General features: G+C 44.2%; 1 protein-coding gene across 7 annotated transcripts in view; it reads left to right on the forward strand.

Moving 5' to 3' along the window:
- Positions 1 to 2,894: 2,894 nt before the first annotated feature.
- The window catches only part of arhgap12b (Rho GTPase activating protein 12b), a 67,235-nt gene continuing 42,210 nt past the window's right edge, over positions 2,895 to 27,919 (forward strand). For 2 of the 7 annotated variants that reach the window (XM_012871192.3, XM_012871195.3), the window contains exons 1-2: positions 2,898 to 3,027; positions 9,483 to 10,243. In XM_012871192.3, the coding sequence (XP_012726646.2) occupies positions 9,566 to 10,243 (678 nt within the window). In that variant the 5' untranslated portion in view covers positions 2,898 to 3,027; positions 9,483 to 9,565. Of the gene's footprint in view, positions 3,028 to 3,164; positions 3,288 to 9,482; positions 10,244 to 27,919 lie in introns of those variants that run through there. The other 5 variants (XM_036124804.1, XM_021320815.2, XM_012871193.3 and 2 more) reach the window with 5 other exon arrangements.

Consider the following 27,919-nt stretch of genomic DNA (forward strand, 5'->3'; position numbering starts at 1 on the left):
AAAGCTTGCTTTCACTTATGGCAGATCCTAAATACAAAAAAAAAGAAAAAAGCAGAGACATGTTGTTATCAGCTTGGATTACAGTAATTAGCCTGGTCATTGAGAACAAAAACAGGCAAATCCTACAGGTTCTCTGATTTGCCACAAGAACATGATTAAGTTTGGCTTGATATTATTACCACCTCTAAGTGACATCTTCAGAGGTTTTTGGAGCACAGCAAGTAGTCGACAACATGTCTCAGTTTGCTGTCATCTGCTTCAGTTTATATAAGGAGCTTCCTGAGATGTTCTCCTCAGCACTTCTCTTTAGAGTAGCATCTGTTCAAAGCAAGGATCAGCATGCATTAACCTCTCATATTTTGGGCTTATAGGTCTTAATAGGCTCCACCTCACACCCACTGGTGGTTTAGGATGAAATGCATTCAGGATGAGGGTTTCCTCGCCTCACACACAATCAAGTTTACACACCCCAGAGAAGGCCATTCTGTAAATACAACTATTTTTGCATTATGAAACTTCTAACAATAAACTACTGGCTGGATTTCCTTTGATATAGCCGGGTGGATAGATGGAGCGATGGACAGATGATTATATTTATGAAAAGTTTGATCAGATGCTTGAATATGTAGAGAGAAATTGCATTAGTATTTCAAAGGAAACTTTGAGAATGCCATCTTTCTATGGAATAAAGGTTTCTCAAATGTGTTTTGAATCATCTGTAATCTGTACAGAATAGTCCATTCAAGCTTTCACCTATTTTGTTTTTTAAAAACAGTATGATTTTACAAATGCCAGATTGTGTATTAAAGAATCCCTGATCAGAGCAGGAATAGCCAATCACGGTGGTCATGTGCACAACAAGACTGTGCACAGATGCATTAACGTCCTTTCTGGTTCGTTTACTTCCTTTAAGCGCACACACTAAAATAAACACCCTCTAAGGATGACTCAAACTCAGATAGACTTTAATCTAAATAAGGCAGAGAAATGATTGCAAAATTCCAGTGCTGGGGCCCCTATGCTGCTGACTACACGAGATCCGGGAGGGAAAAGAGGCGGCACAAAAGAATTTAAAAGTATTTATACCCTTGGCTCCCTTCTCTGGTTACATAAACTAGGCACATCCCCAAAGGGGATAGTGCCCCCTCACATGATATTAATAAAATTAAATTAAATGTCGTTTATGCAGCACAGATTCACAACAGGTCATCTCAAGGCATTTTACAATGTCAAATTCAATCAAATCAGACAGATTGGCCAAAAAAGTTTCCTCTCTAAGGAAACCCAGCAGGTTGCATCAAGTCTCTCCAAGCAGCATTCACTCCTCCTGAAAGAGCGTAGAGCCACTGTGGATAGTCGTCTGCATTGTTGATGGCTTTGCAGCAATCCCTCATACTGAGCATGCATAAAGCGACAGTGGAGAGGAAAACTCCCCTTTAACAGGGAGGAAAACCTCCAGCAGAAACAGGCTCAGTGTGAACGGTCATCTGCCAGAGCAGCTGGAGTAGAGATGCCGAAAACCACAGAAGCACACACTGATCCAGGAATCCTTTCTGTTATTGGGTAATAGCAGATCATCCCCCCTCCTGGATGGTGTCACGGCTAACAAAACGCCAGACCAGGTGTACCTACTATGGTAAATAGCTTATACTTGTATAGTGCTTTAAATAGTCCAATGAGCTTTACACTACAGTTAGTCGTTGACTTTTTAACACACACATTCACACCCCAACGGTGGTGAGCTATGTTAATAGCCACAGTGGCCCTGGGGCACACTTACAGAGGCAAGGCTGCCATACATTGGCGCCACCGGGCTCTCTCACCACTAGCAGCAGGCAGCTTGGGTGAAATGTCTTGCCCAAGGACACAACGACAGACGATCGGAGCAGGGGATCAAACTGGCTACCCACCAATTGCAGGAATAACTGCGCCACTGTTGCCCCGCTATGAAGAGAGAAAAAGTACAGAGAGAACATAAAGTTAAAAGATGAAATAACAACTAACAATGCAAATCGGAGAACGGTAGGAGAACTCAGCAGAGTGAGAAAAATAGATGTTGATGTCCTCCAGCATCCTTAGCCTATAGCAGCATCACTACAGAGGTAGCTCAGGGTAACCTAGGCCACTGTAACTATAAGTTTTATATTAAAAAGGAAGGTTTTAAGCCTAGTCTTAAAAATTGACAGTAAAGTAAAGTAAAAGAATGTGTAAAACAATGGTGGTCTTATCTGTTTTTGTGTGTGTTATTCCTGTGGGTGCCTGAGCTGTCTAAGTAAATCCACGTAGCTAAACCACACAGTACAGATGTTCCAGTAATTTCCAGATGTTCCAGTAGTTTAAATCACTCATTGCATCTGTCATCATTTTCAACATTTTATAACTTTCTCACTGTTAAACATGAAACCAAACTGTCTCGGATCACAAACCATCTCGGCAAATAATTGCTTCACTTCAACCTAACCTCCCTTTTGGAACCAGACATCAGGGACGCCTTCCTGATCAGAAAGCCCCCTCCCCCCTTATTAAAGGTTTAAACGATTTTAAACCATTAAGAAGATTTAAAGTAATGTATTCCATTTGCAATATTCAGCTTCAGCTGTTCAACCGTTTCAACAGTGCCCGTTTGTGTGTTTTAATGCAGATTGTGCATCTTGAAGTGTTTAATTGTATTTTAACTGCGGGAATGCTGCTGTTGGGGCCCAATAAAGTTCCATGATATCCTGCTCTATTATAGGTATTACTAAATGACAGGTCTAACTGACTGAACAAAAAGAGAAGAAATCAAATCAAAGAAGCTTTTACTGTGACGGCGCTGAGCGGATGGGGCCCCTGCCGTCACCCTGAACTTGACGGGCCGCGGAGAGGCGGGGGATTGCGAACGGAGCGGCTGCCGGAGGTCTGCAGCGGGACCCGCCGGGGAAACACACGCTTTTCAGAGAGCTCCGGGAAAAAAACACCCTCCTCTGCTCTCCTTCAGCGGTGGACGCGCAGCGCAGAAGCCCACGCCACAGGAGCCGTTTTCTGGGGGGTGAGTCCGGTTTGGGTTTAGCGTGACGTTCCGGCCCGGTGAGAGGCCATTGGCTTCTAACGGAGTCACTTTGTTGCTATGCACGCTGCTGCAGAGCGGCGGGCTGCGACTCAACCTGCAGCGCTTTTGTCCGCAGACGAAACCCCGTGGAATTACCCACGGTGCTGCCCGCGGGCAGTGGGCGACAGCCGAACCGTGTCCGGCAGCACCAGTTTCCTGATGGTAAAAGTTGGGCCAGCTGGGAGATCAAACATAGCAGGTGATCGCATCCTTCTGTTTGCCTCACACCTCCCTAATTGTTGGGCTCGTTTCCTCCCACTGTCCACGGGCCGTTTCAGGTCGCGGGTGGGTGGGGGTCTCTGCCCCTCGCTCCTGGGAATCTCTGCTGATGGGGAGTGGGAAGCCTTTGTTGTCAACGCACCAGGATTAAACTCCTTTGTGTTGGCTTTCTGCAGCCTGTTTGTGGCAGAGGAAGGAATGGACCCTGCCCCCCATCTAAACGCCCCTGGGCAACTCTCACCCATCCCCATCAGCCCCCCCGACCCCTGAAAAATAAATAAAACAGCAGCTTATAAAACCCAGCGTGCTTGTTTACGGGGTTTTTTAAGCAGTTCTGCGATTGTTTTAATGGGCCGCAGAGGCTGCAACACATGTTGGCGTGGATGCTGGGTCACATCTGGTTTGAATAAAGCACAGGGACAAAGGCAGTCAGTCTCAGTGTGTTTGGCTGCTGAGGTAGCGGGTCTGCAGACGGGTGTTGACTTAAAGCCCATTACCCTAATGTGGTATATTTTTATGTCTTTATCCTGATTTCCCAGTCAGGCTTTTATTTAAATGCTTTAACTATCTATAATGTGGCTGTGAAGCAGCCAAATGGCATACTGTTGTGAGGACACTAACTGTGGGATAGAGTACACAGTCTGAGTGACAGGAGTGATGTTTTGACACTTCTACTTGTGCTTTTAACCTTTCATTAGCAAAACACGGATTCATTAGGTGTAGAAAAGTGAGACTTTCAGCTTCTTCCCTTCACTGTCACTGTTATGGGAGAAGCATTGATTTGATTTATTTGATTTATTTAACTACGATATCCATTGAGACCTTTAAGGAGCAATAAGCAAAATTACATTATTTTATATAGAAAGAACTAAAAAATAGTTTTGTAAAGACTTAAAGGTATCTTTTTGGATGACTATGGTTAAACGTCACTCACTATCCCTCTGTGTTGTTCTCCAGTATCTTGTTTACATAGCCGGGCCAGCCGCGCATGTGCATGCACGTATGTCATTGCCAGGTACAACATGGCGGAGAGCACGCCCATCGGATCAAAACGTTCTCTTACCAACAGCATTATAAAATTATGAATTACTTACTTCTTCACTGGGCATGTTGCGCCAAAGGTGGCCTATGGAGCTAAATTGGGGCCAAAAAGTTTTGTTAATTTGAAAAAAAGAAATTTTAATTGAAAAACTTTTAATAAAAATTTCAAAACTGAAATTGAAAACTAACATTAAACTTTAAAGTTTTTTTGCTTAAAATTTCTTTTTTTAAATTAACAAAACTTTTGGCCTCATTTTAGCTCCATACATTTGATATGTGGTGAGAAAACCAATAGCATTGGTTACTAGTATTGAGGTTTACCAGGGTTAAAAAAAAAAAGTTTCTAAACTTGTAAAAAATTTCCATCAGTGTTCCTGTAGTTTAAATTTCGTTTAAAATGCCAGAGAAAGTGGCAGAGTGAACAGAGTTCTCTCTAAACTCTTGAAGCGTACACTTACTCAGTGCCGCCCCTCCCCCACCTGTTATCTAGCACTGCCTTTCTGCTAGCTGCATGAAAGCTAGTAACCTTCTGTCACTTTGTAAAGGTTCAGCAGCCTGTGAATCAAAATCAGAGTAACAGTAAATAGTTGCAATTGATAATAGCTTTATTCTGTATGTTTAGACCATGTTATATATTATTGGTTTGTAAACATTTTGGATTTGTGTAATTTATTTTATAAAGCAAAACTGTGGTGTTTTTACTAAAGGTTTCTCAGCACATGCACACTGTACACAACTTCAAAGTTTGGGTGTTGTAGGCGGTGTCCTTGGGGTAATCATTTTGACTTCTACATTATAGTAGTGCAGATAAAACCTCATGAAACACCACACTATGTAGGAAAGTGAGATTTTCAGCTGCTTCCATTCACTGCCAGTATGCCTGACTATGCTGCTGGTCTGCAGTTGTTGACCTAAGCTCTCTACTTCAGTATTATTTATTTCACTTTCCTGCTTTTCTTTTTCCAGATCAGGTGAGATTGTTCTAATGTAGCACATTTTTCTCCAGATAGCTGATTGGGGATTTCTAGAAAGGAATTTATGATGTAGAGCCGGCAGGTTTCAGAACCACAATGGAATACACCACAGCAGGTTTCCTGGATGTTTTTCTCTGGACCAGGCAGACGGTAATTTGCGCTACATGCTTTCAAATCTCAGCTGAACAACAAGTTGGCGGGCACGCTGCTGGGGTGACTTCACTGCTCTGTGACACCACGCTGCGCGGAGATCTGCTTCTCCTGAAAGTTTACTCACTCGGGACATCTGGCAGAGCGCTCAGACCGCAGAGCATCTGGAAAGAGAAACCCAGCTATCCGTTTATTTTTTTATTTTTTCATTTTTTCGGTTCGCAGGAGCGTGTCTGAAACAGGAGTGACTTGCCGCAGTGGGCTTGTGGGCCCCTGCCAAGGCGAGCGATGTCATGCTTGGATTTCAGCCAGCTTTGCTCTGCTTGCTGAGAATGGGTTTGTTTTTAGTGGTGGTACTGGCTAGGAGCCTCTCTCTGTTAGGGAAGTGTCAGCCCATCTCACCTGATAAGGATCCATGTTTATCCAAGGGAAGAAAATTGATTTGATTATTGCGTCACATTTTCTTCCTCAACATTTGTGGCCTCAGTAAGTCCTACGTCAGTTTGCAGCAGCACAACACGACCTGAATTTCCTTCATCGTGTTACAGCACAGTGAGGTCACAGTGGGGTGTGTCCTGTACTAGTTCATCTCTGCCTCCCCTGCTGCTGCTGCTGCTGCTGCTGTAAAACATCTGCATGATGTTAGAGGTGGACTGTTACAAGATTTGCTCCCAGTTCGTGTGTTAGTTGGTGTCTTGGCTGCAGCCAAGCTGTGTATGCCATGCATGATGGGACTGTGTTTATTGCTGAAGTTTAACCACTAAACTTTTACCACATCTTGTCACATTACAACCACAAACCTTAGTGTATTAAGGACATTTTATGCAGTAAACCAACATAAATTAGTACATAATTAATGAAGGAGAAAATTGACTCATGCAATTTCTGAACAGTAAAAATCTGAAAAGTGTGGTGTGCTTGTGGAATTTGAATCTGTCAACAGAACAGTCATGTATCTCACCTTTAAAGGAAGAGAGACAATAGAGATCAAAGGCAAAGTGATCTTTTGAATCATACCTAGATGCCCTTGGCATTGGGGGATATGGTGGTGGCAGTATTAGGCTGAGGGGATGCTTCTCTTCAGTGGGGATGGGGATGCTGGTCAGGAGCAGATGTGTAACTACGGTAGAAATATACCGGTTGCTGCTGTAACTGATGAGAAAACGGAGTCTATGAAATATTGAGTCAGAATTCAAATTCATGGCACACTTTTCAGATTCTTTTGTAACCCTTTTCCTCCCGCTTCACATGTAGTTACTTTGCATTGGTGGCTGTGGCTCTTCAGCCCCTCAACTCTGGGTTATGGTAACTCCAACCAAAAAAGTATGAGAATTTTATTAATTATATTTAGAGACAATTAGAGGTTAGTTTAATGGTATTATTTTCTGTGTTAGCTCAATGGGATGTTCTCAACAAGATTTCCCAAGGTAATACAATAAGGGCATGGGCTGCCTGTCTGCATAAGAATGCTTAGCATTGCAAAAAATACCAAATATCTAAACGGTTTGTTTAGATCTTATATACAGCTCAGCAGTATTTGATTGGCTGTGTTGGCTTAATATGACACGCCAAGTTTTGATTAGAATAAGAGATGAACCAGTCAGTTGGCCAGAGACTGAAATCCCCCTGCTCAGCTCTGATTGATGATCAGCACAAAAGAACCCAAGTTTCTTTTTTTCCTTTTCAACCAAAAACTAAGAACTCCCACTAGTTTCACCCTAAAAAGTTTTTTTTTTTTTTTAGTTCAATAAAATACGATTAGTTAAATTTTTTTGCAGTTTTTAAGCACTGGTGCATTGCAGCAAGAAGGTCCTGGGTTTGAACCCCGGGTTCGACCTGGGGTCTTTGTGCATGGAGTTTGCATGTTCTCCCTGTGCATGCGTGGGTTCTCTCTGGGTACTCCAGTTTCATCTGTCCTGTATGTCTTTCTGGTGACCTGTCCAGGGTGGACCCCGCCTCTCACCCAATGAACACTGGAGATGGGCACCAGCCTACTACAAAATAGACAGATTCTGTTCGAACTTATGCCTTTTATTAATTTTTGACGAAGGTTAGCTGCGTAGGTCTGTATTCAATTAACGAACGGAAAAAAAATCAACTCAAAGGTGTAGTAGGTTCTTGCATGGGCTGAAACAACGAAAGGTGCGAAAGTGGCCCGATCAAACGCGTTGTTGTCTGCTGCCGTAATGTGACCCGATGGCTAAAGGTTCTAGCTTACCGTTCCGTACACACCGTAGTGGGGGACTATAAATGCTTAACGCAGGCTTCTAAAAGGAACTTCTCCGCTCAGTCTGAACGCTCAGTCTCCTGAGCGGGCAGCCTGCTCTCAGCGCTGTAAATCTGTTCAGGGTGTGGAGCTGTCACTGAGCAGCTCTGTTTGCAGGCTCTCTCCTTCCTCTTATAGCTTCAGCAGCAGGTTCTCACGCCTCACTCGGAGCACCTGCTTCGTGCCGCCCGCTCCACCCGTGCAGCGGCAGCCGCTATCTCTGGGACGAGGAGAGAGAATCTGAAACGAGAGGGATCCACCAGGTAGCCAGACGAAGGGATGCTCTCTGACAGGCCAATCAATGGCGGGCCTAACCCCAAAACAAACCCTGAAGGAATGGAGAGGGGCCCAGCTGCTTCCTGACTCACACACTGACTTTGGACGCTATAGCAGGAAGCTTTTAAGGCGTTCTGACTGAGTCTTGTCTCCACTGATGAGCAACGACGCCAAACTGCAGAGCAGGGTTCTAGTAAAAAGGCCGATGTTGTTTTTGGATGTGGTCTCTTGGGGAATAAAGGCGTTTTGTAGAAGTTTGCATGCAGGATAAGTGTTTTAGGTCCTGTCGTCATCACCTCTCGCCCCACAGAGGCTGGTCATGTTCCCAGGCTGCTGTTCTTTGTGGTCTTATGGGCAGCCAGAGAAACCTCGGTGTGTAGTGGCGGTGATAATCAGTGTGTTTGACTCAGCAGCCATGTACAGCGGGCCATCACACCACAGTGTGAGCGTGTTGCAGCAGTAGCAGGTTGTGGTCGGGGTATTAAAGGTGACTAATAAGCTGTGGAGTCCAAACCAAGAACCTGGAGGCTCTGTGGGCGAGGGGGAGATGGTGCTCATCCAAGGTTACAACCAGTTACCATAACAATGAGAAGTAATGCTAGGAGCTGATGCACAACGCTTCACAATATGTGGTCTGGAACAGCTCCTGCTGCTTGGGTAAATATGGCCTTAGCTGAGCACACTGCAAAAAACGGAACTAGAAATAAATAAAATGTTCTTAAAATGTGTGTATTTGTCCTTGATTTGAGCAGGTAAATAAGATGATTTGCCAATGGAACAAGATTTTTGCACCTAAAATAGGAACAACTTATCTCTGTCGTCTTATTTCAAGTGCAGGATGTCTAATTATCTTATTTTAGGGATCAAAATACTCATACCATTGGCAGATAATCTTATTTACCTGCACAAATGAAGGATAAATACACTAACTTTAAGAACATTTTACTTATTTTTACATCTGTTTTTGCAGTGCAACAACGGCGCGTAGCTTTAAACATTGTGCAGGAGAAAGGTCTCTACAGCTAGCATTGGAATAAGGAGGGCTAGTAGCCACCAGGTGCTAATGGTCAGTTAGCTCCTCGGCACGTGGGAGCGCTGCTGTGGTGCGTTTAGCTGTGCAACAAACAATGACAGTAGCTGATGGAAAGACATCAGCTATGGCCTTTTTAGAAGCAGAAAAGGAGAAAGCTGAAGCATCATTACTGGACACCAGATAGAATGTTTCCTGAAGTGAAAATCCCATCAGCTTCATCTGGAGATACAAAAACCTTTTTCACAATGCCGTATCATTTTCTGATTTGTCTTTACTGTGGGGAACCGGAACGTCCTTCACTCTTGTATCAAACATTAGATATGACGGAGGATGCAGTTCAGCTGTATAATGACTGTACGGTGGCCTCTGAATCATATGTTGTGGAATCGAGCTGAGATGTAACCTCCGCTCTCTGCCTCGTCTTGTGTCCCGCAGTGTTCGGTGAAAGATGAGGAGTCCTCCGGGCCCTGGCCGCTGAGCAGCTGAGGGTCAGAGTCCAAGCGCTTGCTCCAGCAGTCATGGCGGACAGAGAGGGGCTTCCCATCGGCCCGGGCCAGGTCTACGTCGAGGTGGAGTACGACTATGAGTACAAGGCCAAGGACAAGATGGTGAGCATTCGTCAGGGAGATTGTTACATGCTGGTGAAGAAGACCAACGAGGACTGGTGGCAGGTGAGGAAGGAGGAAGGTGCAAAAGCCTTTTATGTGCCCGCGCAGTACGTCAGGGAGGTGCGGCGGGCGCTGATGCCCCCCCAGAAGCCTGCCTTGAGAGCCAAGCCCACCGTTCTGGACATCTGCCGGGAATCCAACGAGAACCTCAACAGGCCTCAGCCGGAGATGTCCAGCTTTGGCCGCCCGTCGCCTTCCTCCACCCCCTCGCCGTCCTCCGACCGCGTCACGCCTCCCGTCCTCCCCAAGGACCCCAACCAGAACCTGGGGAGTCCGCACCACTGCAAGCTGGTGGCAGAGCTAGTTCTCCTCCACAACAACAACAACCATCACCACAGCAACAACTCGTCGTTGCCGCGGACGCGAGCCGATTCGCCTCCGCTCAGAGCGGGGAGCGGCCACAACAAAAGTCCGGACAGCGACAAGAGCCCGGCTCTGAGCGAGGCACCAGGAGAGGGGTCCACCAAGCACCGCAACGACTCGGAGTCCGGGGACGAGCTGAGCAGCAGCTCAACAGAACACATGCAGGTAGGGAAGACTTTTTGATGCTTATCTCCAGGATCTGGTTTCTGAGAGCTTTTAGGATCCTTTGGTTGTTTCAGCAGAATAATCCCATCAGTGTGACTGCGCCAAAACTTAGATTGACAGTAGACGGGGTGTAAAGGAGCAGAGCGCCGTCTCTGCCGGTGCCCACACAGACGCTGCTGAGTTTTATAGATGGCTTCACACCTTCTTGCATTTTAACTGCTTTATTTCCTCTCTGCTCCGTTCTTATCTTGGCCAGCAGCTCTTGTCCCAGTCGGTTCCTGTCCTTTCAATTCAGACCGCAGGTGGTTTTTCTCACACCGCAAACCAATGTTCCTTTTTTAACCCATTCACCATTCGACTGCTAAAGAATCAGTCCACGATTAACCAGACATGGGTCAGCCCGTAAACAAGTGTTTTCATTCCGCTTTAAACATGGATAAATAAAGGCCAAGTGGGCTGTTTGTCTTCTCTGTAGGAAGGTAAAAGATTTTTTGTCTTTGGGTTCATTTAGTGCAACAGTATTCATCCACTTTGAACTTTTTTAGCTTGTCACATTTGAACCTGAAACTATACGTTTTTGTGGTCTACTGTGATGTATAACTGTCAAGTAGTAATAATACATGGTGTTAAATTTTTGACTCCACAGTTGTACAGCAGTTTGTTGCACTTGTTCAAGTCTTGCCACAGATTCTGGGAACGGCCCGGTCCCAGTCCAGACCCAAATCAACCCGACACATGGATGTGCTTTGAGCTAAAGCTTTCCATTGTATTTCTGGCTGCATGTTTAGAGCTGTTGACCCTCTGCCCCGCTCTCCAGTCGTTTCCACCCTCTGACAGGTTTTCTGACAGGATTGTCATGTATGAACCCGGGAACATGCCTGTGTATAAGCTCCCATAAGAAACCAGGCGCCTGAGAATTTAAGCATTTAAAAGGCTAAATCTTAAAACCAATCCTACAATGTACATGCAGCCAGTGCAGGAAGGACCGTTGGGGGGTAATTAAGCTCTACTTTGTGTGTCCGTCACTGACCCCCACGGCAGTCTGTGGTTGTAAATGTGGAGAAGGTGGAGGGATATGAATACTTCTGGGACTCGCTGTAATACCATGAATAGCAAACACAGCTGTGGTGAGCTGTGCTTGTGGGTGACGGTGTCGCCACAGCCATGGCTGGTGCTTGGAGAGAGCCATTATCTCTGCAAGGTGTCTCCAGGGATTGTGATTTCCTAATTCTCCCCCCAATGAAAACATTCAATTAATTTCCTTTCGGTCTCCAGACCGATGAGCCAGCTCTCCTCCCTCCTGCTTGGCTTCCGTCTCATGTCCCTGAGCCTGGGGAACGGCGAGAGGACGGCAGGAACTGGGGTTTATCCTCCTTCCTCTGCTGCGTAGGTGGATAAAAGCAGAGAACAGGAGGAGAGCCGGACACGGTGGGAGTCCGAGCAGCGCCGCCTTCGCAAACTGTTTTACATTGTGGCTGTATCCAGGCAGAGGCAGCTTGTTTGAAAGCTCCAAAAGCTGCTTGTGTTCTTTGTTCCACGCGCTGCTGCTGCTGCCGCTGCTGCTGCCTCCTCCACCGTGGAGAGAACAAAGAACCGGGCCTGAATAGAAACTAGGTCAAATCTGTGAGGATCCTGCGTAGCCCCCAGTCCCCCTGCCACGGGGACCCCTGTGTAAGCAGCAGCATGCCGGGGTGTGGATGCCACTTGTGATGCGGCGTATGAAGCAAAGAATTGTGGGGACGGCAGCACAGTCCACAGCGTCAGCGTCTCCAGTGTTATGATGGCTAAATCATCTGTGGGTCAAAGGGTCCAATCTGAGTGGGAAAAGGCTCGTCTCTGCTGTTGCTGCCGGTCTTGACCAAACTTGAGCGATTCCTTTCATGCTTTGTCAAATCACCGAGGCCAACATTTCACTCCACGCACTGGCAGCTCCGTGGGTCTTCTTTTTTTAAACCTCTTTTTATAGCGGGGTTGCCGGAGCACCGGCAGGGCGTATGTAAAACACACGGCGCTCTGACTGCATTCAGCCAGAACTCCCTGTCGGCTCCAGCGTGTGGGGGGGGGGGGGCAGGTGGAACCCACTCCCACTCTCCTCTGGTGGCTTTGTGGAGTTCTGTCAGGTCATCCTGTTCGGCCTGTTGCCAGGCGAGTGAACGGCTCGGCAGAAAACCCGATTCTTTCAACTTGCCTGCTCTCTCTTAAGAGGACTGCTGCTGCAGTTGAGAGAAATAGGAGCAAGAGAGCTTCCTGCTGCGTTTCTCAAGATTAACGCCCGTTTAGAAGGAAGTCCGTCCTCATAGCAGATATTTATTTCACTTTTCCCTTTGCAGCAGGTTTACTACTCCACACAGACTGGTTACCACTATCAACACATGTCCAGAATCATAAGTCAGTTTCAAAACTACAAACATTTTCCATCAAACTGTCTTAAATTAAAAAAAAAAAGCCTTTTCTGTCTTCCTCGTCTCCATATTTTCTCATATCAATAAGCTTTCCAAGAGTGCTGGAGCGCCAATTATGTCTGTCAGCGGTACGGCTCAGATTAGATCTCATTGGTCGAGCTGCCTCGTGGCGTTCTGTCGGTGTCCGCCATAGCACCAGCGCTAACAACTGTTGTGATGCCGTATATAGAGGGCTATTTCAAGAGCGATCCTCATCCATCAACGCTCTGCTTGCAGCCAATCTGAGTGAGTTGGAGGAGCTTTGATGGCCCTAGACGCACGGGCACAGCAAATCTAGGGTCGGTTGACCGAGATGCTGAAACTCTGAGATTGTTGGTGAGAAGGGCGACAAAGAAAAGAGCGAGGAAAACGGCAACTAATGCTATATTGTCTTTGCAATTCTGTGCAAGAATATTGGAACTGCGTATTTTTGTGAGGTCTTGCATCCCTACTTGGATATTATTCCATGTCTTTCTGCCTTTCTAAACAACCTACCTGAATATGGTTGGATATTTTATTTAAGTTGTTTCGCCTTTTCACAGCTAACAGGAGATGTGATGAGATTTTCTCACCTTTTCCATATTTTTATTTCCTACTTATTTTGTTATGAAAATATTCAGTTTTGTTTTTGTCCTTCTGTAATAATTTTTTTTTCATTTACAACCGACATTTACTTATTTTTTGTCAACAGTAATTTACTTGTCAGCCAAAAACGAAAAAAAAAAACAACGTCCGTCCGTCCGTTGTCTTCCACTGATCCGGGGTCGGGTCCCTAGCAGCTTCAGCAGGGAGGCCCAGACGTCCCTCTCCCCAGCCACATGGGCCAGCTCCTCTGGTTTGCAAGCTGAAGGAAGGCCACTAAACAGCCCACTGCTAATTAAGCAACTAATATCATGTATACTTGTTACACCAACTAAGATCAGCAGTAAGCACTACTACTACTAACGACTATATTTTAGCCTAGGTCTCTGCATCAAAATAAAAATAGATAAATGTAATAATCAGTTTATTAGTTTTGCTGAAGTAAAATATGTCCTGCATTTTCTGTTTTAATAAAAGGATTTGATGATGCTATAGCTTTTTATGTGAATACTATGATCTCATGAAGTTTTACTTTGTGTCGTACAGGCTAGTGTGTATTTAGAGATTGCTGTGCCTGGATGGATGTGTAGGTGGTTTTACTGCAAACACATTGGTGTCTAGGTGTCAGCTGACTCCAATTGATCAGATATGTTGTCTGAACCTCTTTTCTGCACTTTATAAGATCCCAAATCTTATCAGAGCATATCACTGAAAGCCTGTTTTTCACATGCGCTGGCTGTTTAGGAGAAACAAGACTATATCACTAGAGCTCTTTGGAGATTGTTTTGTTCATTTTACAGCCTCCATGTCCATTGACTATGACTCTGATCCCGGATTGAACCAGTGGAGTATTATGAATTAGGACCCGGTCCTTGATCAGACCAGAACTATGAGTTTTAGTCACATAAGGGAACTATGAGAAATTTGTCACCCATTTTGGTCTTTTTTAAACGTTTTGACCTGCTGACACCAATTAATCTGCTTCCAATTTCTCTTTTGGGGATTTATGAGAACATCATTCAAAGAAATATGTCTACCCCTCTGCTGTGATCAGTTAATGATTATTTATATTATTTATATTAAAGGTAGAGACATGGCCTTGCTCCTGTGTGAGAGAACAGACACAATAAATCTGCGTCTACAACAGGCATGTCCACCTCCACCTGCTCCAGCGGGTGGAAAAAACAGTGTGACCGCATCAAAATTCAAATAAAGAGGGTTCAGTAGAGAAATCTGGTGCAGTGCTTGTGTAAAATGGATCTAAAAAGGTTGTAGTTTATGTTTTTTTCTGAAACCGTTTAACCTCAGCTCTGTCATTAACTTCACATTTCAAGTTCTAATAGGAACAGAGTCAGAGAAAAGTGCGAAAATTGAGCATGGTCTTGATAGACGTGTACAAAGTGGGCCTTTTAGTTCTCGTTAGGGATGCTCATGTTAATGTCGACACATCCTTAGTAATCAGCATGTTCATGTTACTAGGATTGTAAAATAGCTCTGAAGCATATCCAAGGCCATCTAGATCCTTATCTGCACTTTAATTTTGTTTCTTTTAATTGCTGCTAACATTTCCAAATGTAGCATTTTGAAAGAACAGCAAAACTCCATTGTTCTCTGTTGGGCCTTCCTCTTATCTCCTGAAGGTTTCACTCTACTGCAGCCAGAGAAACCTGCAAAAATACCACAGGATGATTCTTTTAATTAACACCTTGCATCTCTGTGCTTCCTCTCTTTAATTTCAACCCCACATTCAGACTGAAAGCAGCTAAACTTAAAGGAGCTGTATGTACTACTGACCCCCAGTGGCTCAAAACGGTACAACAACCTGTCACTCACAACAATCTAATATAAGATTATGCTGTTTGTAAACGGTGTAGTGCTGTGGTGAATCATTACTCCCACAGGAGAGATATACGATGTATCTGTTCTGTTTCTGGTCCGCTTCGCTTACTGGCCTCCATGTTTGCAGGCTGCTGTTCTTTCGCTAAGATAAAATACCACTAGATGCTCTCTGTTTTGGCAACCCTGGAAACTCTCCTATGATTGGCTCAGGAACCAGGAAGTGAACGCGGGCTACACTCTTAACCAAAGTCGTTCCGGACCGTACCTCTTAGGTTTGAAAGGAGAAAAACGTGACCAAGACATTGTTGATGGAGAGGACCAGTTGTTTATAGGGAATGTTACTTCCATCCCTGGTGACAGGTGGGAATGGTTTTGGTAAATCTAGCTGTAAATTTCTTACTTATTGCTCCTTTAAGGCGTCCAACCACCTGGTCATCGGCGATGGTCGTTTAAGCTGAAAAAGCTGAAAAATTGGCTGACAGCACCTGCTGTCTTGGTGCGTCTCTAACAATTACTTTATTGGTAGTAGCTATTGTTTGTCAAAATGGGTACAAAATAGCCCCCAAGCAGGACAAAATGCTTTGAATTATACCTAAGAAAGCAGCGTTTGAGAGGTCCAAAGCTAAATGTGTGAAAAGCTCAAAGGGTGAAGCGACCAGCGCCCGTCATCATGTGGTGTCCTTTGCAAGTATCACTCTCGACATGAGCTGTCTGTCCACTTTTCATCCCAGTTCCCCCTGCCACAGGCCCTGTCATTACAAGACGGATCGTTCACTTCCCTAAATTTAGCCGTCGTTCCAACGTCGGACGTCTGGTTTTATTGAAACCTCTTAGAAGGGACGCTCTAAGGACCCCAGTGGCCACAGCAACACGAGCGGCCTGTAAGTGCGTCCAGATTGTGAAAAGGAAACGGCTGAGTCGAGGCCAGCGTCTGGCTTCCGTCTGCCTGCTGTGTGGTCCTCTTACTTTCTGGCAGTGCTTGAAGAGGCACAGGGTGGGTGGGGGGGGCACTCTCAGTCCTGTATGGGCTTTCAGAGGCCAGACGGATCTATGCTTTTCATGTTTGGGTGAATTTTGGAGATTAGCTGCAGCCTCTGAGCCGCGGATGCTGGAACAGCTGCCAGGGAGGGAGAGACGAACGACTTGTTGCAAGGTCGGCGTTAAAGATGGAGGAGAACAATAACGCTGCAGGGACATGAATGTCTGAGCATCTCTTCAGGTTTTGATGGATTGCCCATCGCCCTGTGAAGAAACGCAGAGCGAACACAGGCTCCGTTTGGCCGCCCGCCGCTGATCAAAGACCCGAGTGTGTGTTAGTGGGAATATATGAGCGTGTGGGCTTGCTGAGGCTCTCTTGCGGCACTTTGAAAATGCTTTCTCTCCCGGGCCGGGCTGATCAATTTACTGCTGCTCTTTAGGCCCAGCGAGCTGGATCGTTATTGCCGTGCGACGGGAGCTTTCTCCCACGTAAAGCAGAATGAACGCATTGTTCACGTGCGTGTGAGACGGCAGTTCACTGTATGGACACGGTCTGTTCCTGAGCGTCCAGTGCCACAGTACCGGGCTAATTGCACGTTTTGCCCAGTGGATTCTGTCTGTGGAGTCAGGATCTGCCGTCTTACAGCCAGCGTCTAAATAAGCTAAGATCTTCTAAGGCGCGTCCAAGAAAGCTCCCGCTCTCTCTCGTATTGACTGAGACCTCGTAAATCCCTCCAGAAACAAGTGTTTTGGGCTGGAACGCTGCTGAGTCTCTCTGCGGCACAGACTGAAGAAGAGGCCCTAGCTTGTTTTCCAGTGCATACTTGGCATTCCTACCTCCAGCCCTGCCTGCACCCGAGCACTCATCCAGTCAGCCAGCAGGGGAGCTCGCCCAGAGGAGGCCTGCTTTACCTCCTGAAGGGCAACGCTGGAGCTCTGTTAATCTAATATCGAAGTTGAGCAAACGGTGCATCCTCTCTGATCATGTGACAGTCTGGCTGTTTGTCTGCCTGTCTGCATTCTTCCTCTCTGTCCTCCTCCTGGGCCTTAGCATGTCTCTTCAGCTTGTCTCCGGCACTTCCTCTGCAGCCGCCGGCCTCGTCTTCCTCTCTGCCCACCTGTCTCCGGAGCTCAGCTGTAATTTTACAGGACGCTGTTCTCCTCCTCACATCTGTCTTGGTTTGTGCCTCTGTGATACCGGCCTAGAGTTTAGCCCATAAGCCCCATCGAGTGCTCGACCGGAGCTGACGTTGACACCAAGCTCGGGGTTTAAAGAGAGTCACGTTCTCTTAGCAGAGTGCAGGCGAGAGGTGAGTGAGAGACATTTTTCACGCTCACGCTTTAGGCCAGGAGCGTTAACCAGATCCAAGCGGGGTTGAAGCAGCCAGTGAAGCTTGTAGATTTAACAGGATATTTAGTTTTCACCTCAACGATGCAATGGCAAATTTAAACTTAGACAGAAAACAGCTGATCTCAGCCGACTCCCTGTTCTGCTCTCTATACATGCTTTCATACATACAGCAGTTTGTTGCACTTCTAATTGTAAGCTGGAATTTTAATGTCTTGGTATCAGTCCAGACCTACACCCCTGCCACCAGCTCCACCACACCAACCTTCTCCCTCGCTCTCTGCCTCGTCGTCGTGCTTGGATATAACGAGGTTCAGACGCAACACCGCACCGATTGACAAAATACGCTCAGATCAGTCATCTGTCCAAGAAGCTCTTCCTTCCATCTCTGGTTCCTGCTGAGCAAACCTACGTTTGTTTACTCCAACACTGCTGTGTGTGGAAAGCCTGTTATGTCAGGCTAAGTAAATCTGGTACCGACAGTATTCTGCAATAATCAGCAAAGTTATTAACAACACTGCTGAGAGCGGTGTAGGCAGGGCGTAGTGGTGCGTGGGTGGTGCAAACATATCATAGTGAACAACTGGAGTCCTCTGAGACCTGTTTGGGTTTCTGATTATTGTTGTTTTTGCTCAAACTCTCTGATTTCCAATTTCCCCCCCTTTTTTTTAAATTCACAAAAAAAGTCACCAGAAGCATGCAGACTGATGAATTTCCTGGATCAGGCCGAAGACAGCAGTGTCATGTCATCTATGAAGTTGGGGATGTCACAGACGGGTCCACTGAGTCACAGCAGAAGAAGAGTGGGGAAGGAACAGTGCTAGGACTTTTACCACTTGTGTGGTTTGCTTGTCTTTGCAAACTATTTATTAGCACTTCTTATATTCTTCATCTTCTAAATTCCCTAAACCCAGTGGCACACATAGCACCGTACGGCCTCTATTTGTGAACATCTTCCTTTCAGTGATTGAACACATTCAATGAAAATGCATTTACTGCTGCCTGTAGTACTTGCCATTAGAACAAATAAAATCTTACTGTTTTCCAACTTGTTACTTGAATAATGAGCTCAACTAAGAATATTTTCAGCTCAAACATCTAAAACAAACTGAATCGAGCATTGCAGCAGTTCCTGGTAATGCTGCTGTTATCACTGTTATTGCTAGAATCCAGGGCTAGTCAGTGATCAGTGTGGAGGAAAACCATTTTAGTAACTTGGTATGTAAATAAATTGCCAGAATTTAATGAATACTTTAAAGGAAATCTGTTTTACTTAAGTGCTTGAAAAATCCTAGGTAACAGCTAAAATTCACTTTTGTCCTACAGTATCAGTGCTCCCATGTGTTTTTTATGTGAGAGTAAATTAAGAGTCCTTTTGTTTTTGTAAATTTAAGGTAGATGATATAAACAAGCAATTCAAACTCTTTAATAATGTGTGGTCATCTATATCAGTGTTGGCATTATGGCACCAGTCCCAGTGTTCAAGAGTAGAGATGAAAAACATTTGAAAATGTAATGTTTTGATTATTGTTCAAATTTTCATGATGGGTACCATCTGTCACCATTTGGTTACAATCTGTTAATGGCATCATCACTAGCTGAAAAGATTGCATCCAGTAGCATTAATCACTTTCCCTCACCCATAAAGTATCATTGTTATCATCCATCCATTGTCTGTACCCGTTTATCTACGCAGGGTGAGGGATATTTACCGTTCACAGCACTGAATGCATGCGTCAGGCTCTTACTGTGATGGTTGTTTCTCAGTTCATTGTTCCATTGGTGCTGTCAAGAAAATAAAGACACTCTGCAAACAGTTTAAGGCATAATGACTCATATTATTGAGGCTGTCTTGTTGAGCGGTAGGAATGGCCTTTGCTGTTGCAACCATAGTCTATTTAAACTGATGAGGAGGTGACAAAATAAAGAGAGAAAGATAAGATAAGATAGTCTTTATTGATCTCACAATGGAGAAATTCACTCGTCAAAGCAGTTGCCTGAACCAGAATGAGAAGTGTCGTGAAGCTTTGGTATAGTGACATCTCACACATTGAGATCTCCTTACACTCTAGTTGTTCCCCAATAAATTAAGTAATGAAGTCATCTTTCACCAGAATACCGATTTAAGTTTTTAAATCCTTGTTTTACCTTTACTGAGGCCCTGCGTTCTCCGCCTTCTCTGCTGCAAAAGCAATTGCAATGCTTCATGGGACGGGCAGTCAAAACACTATAACTGTTGTAGCTTGTAATAGAGTACAGTTTTTATGGTAATTACATTTAAAATTGTACTGTCATATTTTTCCAAGGTAACCATTAAAAAGTGCTTGATCCCTGTTTACCAGGCTACGGTCTCTCTTTGATCTGGCCTGTCTCTGTTTTGATGCCGTATGTGCAACTCCAGCCACCACACAATCGTCAAACCTGCCATTTGACTTTCCCGTTGATCTCGACCAAAATGTAGAGAAGAGGACACGTAATTAGCTCCAGCTATGCTAAGGTAGGACAATGGATGTATGCTGTCGTATAAAGGCTGAAGAACAGCAGGCGTGGAGCTAAATAACGCAGCCGTCAGAGCAGAGACGTCAGGCTGGTTGTTGTTGTTTGCAGCTCTCTTCACCCCAGCGCCATAAAGCGGCTCGGCCTGTCAGCCTGTGATGCAGCGGGCCGATTATTCCCAGAGAGCACGGCGCCATGCATCACCTATCTCATTTGCTCTCCTTCGCCTCACCCCGCTGCTCGCCGCCGTTCCTCCAGTCCCTCGCCTGTCTCTCAGCGCCGCTCTCTCTCTCTGGGCCCGGCTCACTCTGGTAGCTTAGGGGACTGGGACAGTATGTACCCTGAGAAGGGAGGGACACCAAGCTGGCCTGGTTCTGATAGAACAGCTCTCGTTTGTTCCTGAGCCCTGGGTTAAGCCCCGCAGCTCCTCTTCTCTCTCTGTTCTCCTGACTGGGTCCAGTCTCATGGTGTTGACCCGTCTCTCTCTCCGTGGCGTTTCACCTTGTAACTTGGAGACTGCCAGCTCCAGCAGTTGTGTGTAATGTGACCCTGTGTCAGATACTTCAGAGTGTTCAGCGGGAAGCATGGCCGCCCCCTCCCGTTGAGCAACAGGTCTGTGTTTGGACACAAGCGATGATGCTCAGGGCGCTCAGCGTACTGTTACATAACCAGCGCTAGCTGTGTCCACAACCTTTCTCTGCAACAGCTGCTAGCCATTCCTCTCAGTGGAGGCTCCCTCTCTAAGAGGTGGACGGTGATAGCTGTACTGAGCTGATCTGAGAACAGACGTCAGGTTTTAGTCCCTTAGCATCACCAAGTGCTTCTTGTCTCTCCTCTTTCTCTGCAAAGCCCCAAACTTACAAAAACGTTGGCGCTTTTTTTGTTCCTGATCCAGGAACTGTGGCTGCTTATTCATTGTATAACACTAAATAAAGTGGTGCCATTATACAGCTGCTTTAATGAATAAGATCGAGTATCTTTAAGGTGCCCAGGGTGGTTCTGGTTTGTGAGTTCTGGCAGCTTGTTCTCTGCATATTATCTGTAGAGAACTTTGTTCTTGTGTGTTTTGCAACAAACGATTTGAGACGTTTGATGGTGTGGCAGAACAGCAGAGGTGTTGCCATCCCTGCCTATTTGCTTTTCTGGACTTCCCAGGAGGTCTTCATTAGAGTTTTTCATTATGTGTAAAATGTCTAGCCAATGGACAGTTATCAGTTCATGAATCAACACAGAAACCACCTATCATGATGTTGCTCGTATCTTGGAATATTTATTAGCCTTTTTTGGAAATGTTATTTAGCACCAATCATCTTCACATCAACATCAACCGGTTTCCCCATCCCTGCTGAGGCAAAGCATCACAGCAACATGGTGTTGGCCCAGGGTTTAGTTTTGGTCTCGTAAAGATCACCTTCCTTCACATGTTTACTTCTTCCCCTGGCATGTGGCAAAGAAAATAACCCTTCTTACAGTTTCAACAGAGGCATGTCTCATTGGCACCCTTCCATAAAGTCCAGACTAGCAGAGTGAATGGTTACCAGCTGTCCTGTCGACAGAATCTCCACCTGAGCCATGGATCTCTGCAACTCCTCCAGAGATCTTGTGGGCCTCTTCTCTTTATGCACAGCCTGTCCTTCTAGTCTGGGTAGGTTTGCAGTTGTGCCATACTCTTTCATCGTCGGATGGCGAATCGACCAGTGCTCTGTGAATTGTAATATGTTCCGGGATAATAATAATTGAACTTTATTGATCTCACAATGGATAGAGGTGAAGGGTTCTGAAAACCATGTACTATTTGTCCTCCAGTTCACCGTTGTGTTTCGTCATATAAAATACGTAGAAGTGTGATGTTGTGGCATGTAAAGATCATTCCTCATTTATAAGGTGTAGATTTCTGACCATTACAATGTTAAACATTAATTCTCATTCATTTGGATTTTTCTGCTGCTGCGTGTGTTTCCTGCCATTGCTTGAATCTGTCTACTGTGTCAAACTTCTCTTTGATCTTTTAGATCCCAGAGCAAAGGTGTACAAAACGATCGTGTCGCGGCTTGTGATGCCTCGTCTCGTCGTGGTTCTGCGTTTTCAGATTTAGCAGTAATTTGATGCAGCCGTGCGGCGTGCTGTTGCAGGTCAGAGGCGTGGTTTGTGAGCCTTTCCACCGTTTCTCTGCTCTGGCCCGTTGGTCTCAGGGGAGATGGAGCTGGATGCCAGCGTGTGGGAGGACCGCTGGAAGCATGGGCGCGTAGGAGTCTGGAGCCTTGGAGGGGCACGTATTGTCTCTGTCATACGCCTCTGATATCCTTAATTATGTGCTGTGGCTGCCAAAGAGACAATAGCTGAGCTGAGAATCAGTCAGGTTCCTGTAGCGGCTGTCGTTTACCGAGGCCATTGGAATGGGTTCGTCGTCGTCTTGTTAGCAGCTGTGGGTGGAAAGGTGTGCTGCAATGTGTAATTAACGTCGCTCATTATTTTGTGGTTTCAGTTTTTATTTTAAAAAGATGTGTTATTGACTTTTTTTTTTTTTTTTCTCTCCAGAACCTTTGGCCTTTTCTATGGCCTCAGCACTTTCCACCAGCATCTGTTGCTGAGCAGAGACGCTATAGATTAAAACACAAAAGAGGATACAGAGAGAGTGCCCCATCCCAGTCTGGATGAGTCTGGGCTTTTCTGCTAGCTTTCACACAGGAAGTCCACTTGTACCACAGCGTCAACAGACTCGTATAATAGCACTAGGGATTTTCATTTTAAGCAATACAATGTTGATTTTTTTTTTTCAAACGACTTGAATTATTTGTTTTCTTGTATTTAGTATTTCATTTGTTTTGTTAAGCAGTTACATGAAAAATCAGCAGAATGCGAGCGTTTTTAACCCGGCTACTCGATTGATCATCAGAATAATCAATAGAACACTCCATTACTGAAATAATCATTAGCTGAAGCCCTAAACAGCACTTAGATGAACTTTCAGCCCAGTGAGGAGTCCCTGCTAAACTCTGCCGTTTGGGGTTATTGTTTCTGTCTCTGTGCTTGCTCTCCAAGCGGGCCAGAAATAGCCTTAGAGAAAGAACAAACACTAGAAGCAGGATGAGAGTTCTCTGCAGTACAAAGCCTGCAGCCTTTCAGTGTCCTTATGCCTGACGGGCAGAGAGGCTCTCCTGGTGTCCATTAGTGAAATGGATCTGCCAGCAGGAACGGATGGTGCAGTGTTCCCGCCATGCTCCGTCGGCTCTACAGCACCATTGCCTGGTTTCATCACCTCTTTGCACAAATTGCCAGTTTGAAGATTGGTCTGTCCGGGAAGGACGGTAGAGTTTCAGTTCTCAAAATGGACAGCAGATTATGTTTGAAGAGACGTTGGCAAGGAGAAACTGCTGACCAACACTGTAAAGTGAATGATGATGATGATGATGATGATGATTACTACACGTCAGGTTAACAAACTGTTCCTTGTTTTTTTTTTTACAAATTTTGTCTATAATATTCCCTTTAAGAACTATAATATAAGTCAGTATAAGATCAGCAAAGGAAAAAAAGGTATTTTAGGTTTCCTGTCGTGAGCATTCATCAGCTGATGGGTACAGTAGGTGTGGAGTTGAGATACTGCTGCTTGTGTGGGACAGCAATCACCGTTAAATGGTGGTTAGTATCACTAAAACAGACGTCTTGTGTGTATATTATGTAAAATGTGGAGCCTAACCTTACTCTGACATTTCAGAATGCAGCACGTTCCACACGTGTGGCACGGTAGGCTATAGTTATTGTGGAACTAGTATCTGGAACCCGCATCAGTTCCACACATTCATGGATCTGTAGAACCTGCAAAAACCTGATGTCTTTTTATTACCATTCCTCAAAGGTTGATTGTTTTTTTCCTAGTCATTGTGAACTTTGTTCTGATTAGTATTGTCTTGTTTGTAATTCAGTAAAACAAACAGACATATGGTTGGAGTCAAAGTCTACAATAGTGCTTTTTTTCCTACATGCTTAATTTAACTGAATCTGATTTCAGACTTAAGTAGAAAACGGTCAGTTCTTTTATTGGAAACATATTAGGAACATTTATGAAACTTAATTAAATCAAAATCTAATGTTGTATAAGCCAGCAGTAATGACTTCACTTTTTATTAACACATTTTTTCTGTAACTGATGTGATTTTTTGCCCACTGCGGGAGGTTGACCAAACTAAATCCTTTTTGCTCATTTCCTCAGCTAATGAAGTTTTGTTCTACCTCATGTTATCATAACCATCTGCTCAGACAGACATACATTATTGTTTCTTTTGATGGCATTTCCGTCATAATATGCAGTCCTGACTATCCAAAGCTGCTCCTTTTTTTTGTTGCTTTAAATGCCTAGCTCTCCCAGTGTGTTGTTGTTTGGTCTGACATTGTGTGAAGATTTTGTTTAAGAAGTATTAAACAGATACTCAGGAAACCGAACAACAAGGATTAGTAAGGCAAACTCTTGGCCTTGTTAGATTTCTCCTCACTAAGTTACCAAGTGAGAGCAAGTAACTTTGAACCGATTTATTCCAACTAAAATATACGCTACAAATTAGGTAAAACAAAGATAATGAAACTTTCTCTGGAAAGCCTATATTCTCACCCCATCCTTTTATCCGTGTTTCCATGGTACTGGGCACCAAAGTGAGAGAAAAAAAAAAAAGAAAAACAACCAAAAACAAACACAAAACACAATTTTAGTTTATGTTCACAAAATATGATTAAAACCCTTCGCAACCTCACCCATGGCATCTAAGTATTTGCTTCATCTCAGCACACCACTGTCCTACTATGGTAAGGGAGGGTGATTTTGCCCTGGATCTGAATAAAAATATGTGACAAACGAAATGTTTTAACATAATTAACCGTGTTTTAAAATAGTTATCCTCATCCAAATTCATAAGACATTTTACATATTACATATGTTCACTTTATGTTGTTCATTTGTTTGTTTTGGTGGTGAAGAACGTTGGTTGGACTAAAGTAGTGGGACGCAAGTACAGTAAAAATGAATTGGATGCCTTGTTGGTAATCACGATTAAGTGTAACTTAGTAGAATTTTTATCAAGTAGCAATGCTTGAAGCAGTAACATTACATTTCTTCAATTCTAATGAAATTTGGTTGACAATGGAATTAGTTAGTAGGCATGTAGAACTTAACCAGAAACATCGGACTTCCTTGTTTCGCCTGTGAAGCTTTACCTGCACCATCATAGCCAACATGAGCTCTCGCTCACAGCCAAATGTTTTTCATTCAGGTGATACTGTAGGGTTGAAGTACTGCGAGACTTAATGCTCCCTGTTTTTTTATATATATCTATGCTGTGGTATCTAAGTTTGTGCAACGGCAGAACTGCAAACCAGGGAGAGTGTGGTTTTCCTAAATATAAGGACTGTTTGCAGAACGTTGCTTTGCATGGATTAAACCAGAGACGGTACGGTCTATGCTGCCATAATCGTCTGAGGAGTGTTACAGGCGTCACTTGATAAGCTTCATGCACCAACAGCTGTGGGACATAGTTCACAGGTCACCCCGAGCCTGGACAGGAAGCCCCCCATCATAAATTCTGCTCCTCAATCTTCTTACAATTCTGGATTAAGGGGTTGTATACAGTACATTCCTGTGTTAATACCAAACCCCTGCTACCCGCCGACCCACCCCCAGCTCCTCTTCATCAGACACTAGCATGTCCCGACATTTCTCATCCTGTTGGATAATGTGCTTATCTTCTGTGTCCGGATAGAGCCCCTTCCCTCCCCCTGCAACACCTCCATTCTTGTGTGTTTTCACATAATCTAACCAATTACTGAAAAAAGAGCATTCTTCAAGTGGGTACTAAAGCTGAATTTTGATGGTACCAGTTATCAATGATCAGATCATAAAACACAAACAAGTATATACAGCTACATGTTGGCGGGATCGGTGTCATAGTGGTTAGAGCCGGGCGCTTACATCCTGCTTACATCCCATGTTTGAATTCAACAGACTGCAAACAATGTATTTTTTTTAACATCAGCAAATATTCCTACTGCTGCACACATTATACAGTTACAGTTCTGATAATGTTACCTATGCCATTTATTACTGGTGTAATTACACAAAAGTCATGGTTTGGTATGTTTTTGAAACATTTCTTTGATTTGTTCTTTGTCATTCAGCATTTAGAAAAATGACACATTTTCTGACAATAACTATAAACTAACTATAAGTATAAAAATAGAACAATGAAACCTCTCCAAAATGGTCAAGGTTGTGGTTTGATAATAAAAACAATAAAATCCCTGTGCACCTATTTTGATATATAGACACTCCATTGTGCCATAGAAGCGCTTAAAGAACAGTTAAAAGCTCAAAGTTGATTTTACATGAAATAAGCCCTTTAGAATAACGCAGCATCACTTTATTATACGCTAAAATTGTATGGATGAATGCACATACCACTACACTATTAACATTTATTTATTACTATTTGAGTGTTGTTTGATCTTAAGTGCAAATATTGAATTAACAGCAGCTAAATTTACCTGGGGCTTCAAATCACTTATTTAATTTATTATATGGTTCTGCCATTCTGCTCATTACACACTTATGCAGCTTGGTGATACAAATATATATAAATATTTTTCTAGGCTATAATTTTTTTCTTTCATCAAACTGTTAAATTTGTCCACTGGAAGTGAAGGGACATTTTCCAGCCAGCTGTCAGGCGTTGTGCAGCAACAAGTGGAGGAGGGGTTATGCTGTGTTACTATATGTTCCATACACTATAGATGGATGATTTACCCATAATAAAGCCTCTTTCAGACACGTAGTATAAACACTTACAGAGCTTTCAAACAGTACCTTTAAAAGACATGGCAGAAATGTTAGAGTCTTTAAAACACCAACGTTAAATTGCCTTCTCCACGTCTTCCACTGTTAGTTTTTCTAAAAGAGCTGTTTAGTTCCAGCTGATTGTGGTTTTGTTTCTCAAACAAAACCCTGAGTGATATTTGAAAGGCGAGTAATCTGGTGTTCTTAGAGCGGGGCTGATGTGGCTGCTTGGGTCAGGAGCCCCTCTAAGCACTGGAGAAAAAGTCTGTTGTCTACGTGCCAGCCCATCCACAGCTTCTTTAGCCATCACTGCTTTGAGAGGAAAGTGTGTTTGAAACCATGGTTACACGTTTGAATCAGCCAGGAGCCACTATTGGGCTGTTTCTGCTCATGTTGGCCATGTTCTGCCTGTGACATGTGAGTATAATGTTGGAGGTAAGCCACTTTAGGGGACAATTTATCAACTAATTTGTGCCATTCCTGCTGTTGCACACAGGATGCCTTCCCCCACCTATTGCTACAAGCTCTCACCCAGTCTGAAAAAAATAAAAACTTTTTCCCTCTTTTCCTCCTTTTCCTGTTTTAAAAAATCCGTGGCTTGGAAGTTTTTTGTGGAGATGTGTTGTGGCTTTAAAGAAACCCTATCAGTCTTTTTTTCTATAGGAAATAAGTTTTAAACGCTTTTATCAAACTATAAGATCTGTCTGTGAAAAAAACTATTTCTACACTTTTTTGCACATCATCCTTAGACTCTAGTGATCAATTATGGTTCATCCATTGATTGTCCCTAACAGCACCTCTATAAGGGGTAGGTCCTCCCAAGTATGTGTTACAACCTAATATATTTGGTATTGCCATTAAAATCTGTGGCACAGCAAGGGTGCTTCAGTGTATGATCAGCTCTTACCGGTGAGCAGGGAAATCCTAAACATTTAATATTTTTCCTATTAACGACAAAGAATCTGGAGCAGGGTTTTTATAAAAATCTTTTAAATGTACTGGTCCTGAGGGGGGGATTAAATTGATTTACAAAAAAATGGATCAAGACTGACGGCAAAGAGAACCAGAGCTCTGCCTTAGCCAGGAAAAACCTGAGTGATGCATCTGTAATTTCTAAAAATGGGAGGAAAAATAATCTGGAGTTGTGTAGTTGGGATATCTCTTAATAAACT

The sequence above is a fragment of the Fundulus heteroclitus genome, chromosome 21 (assembly GCF_011125445.2).
Source record: "Fundulus heteroclitus isolate FHET01 chromosome 21, MU-UCD_Fhet_4.1, whole genome shotgun sequence".
NCBI lineage: Eukaryota > Metazoa > Chordata > Actinopteri > Cyprinodontiformes > Fundulidae > Fundulus > Fundulus heteroclitus.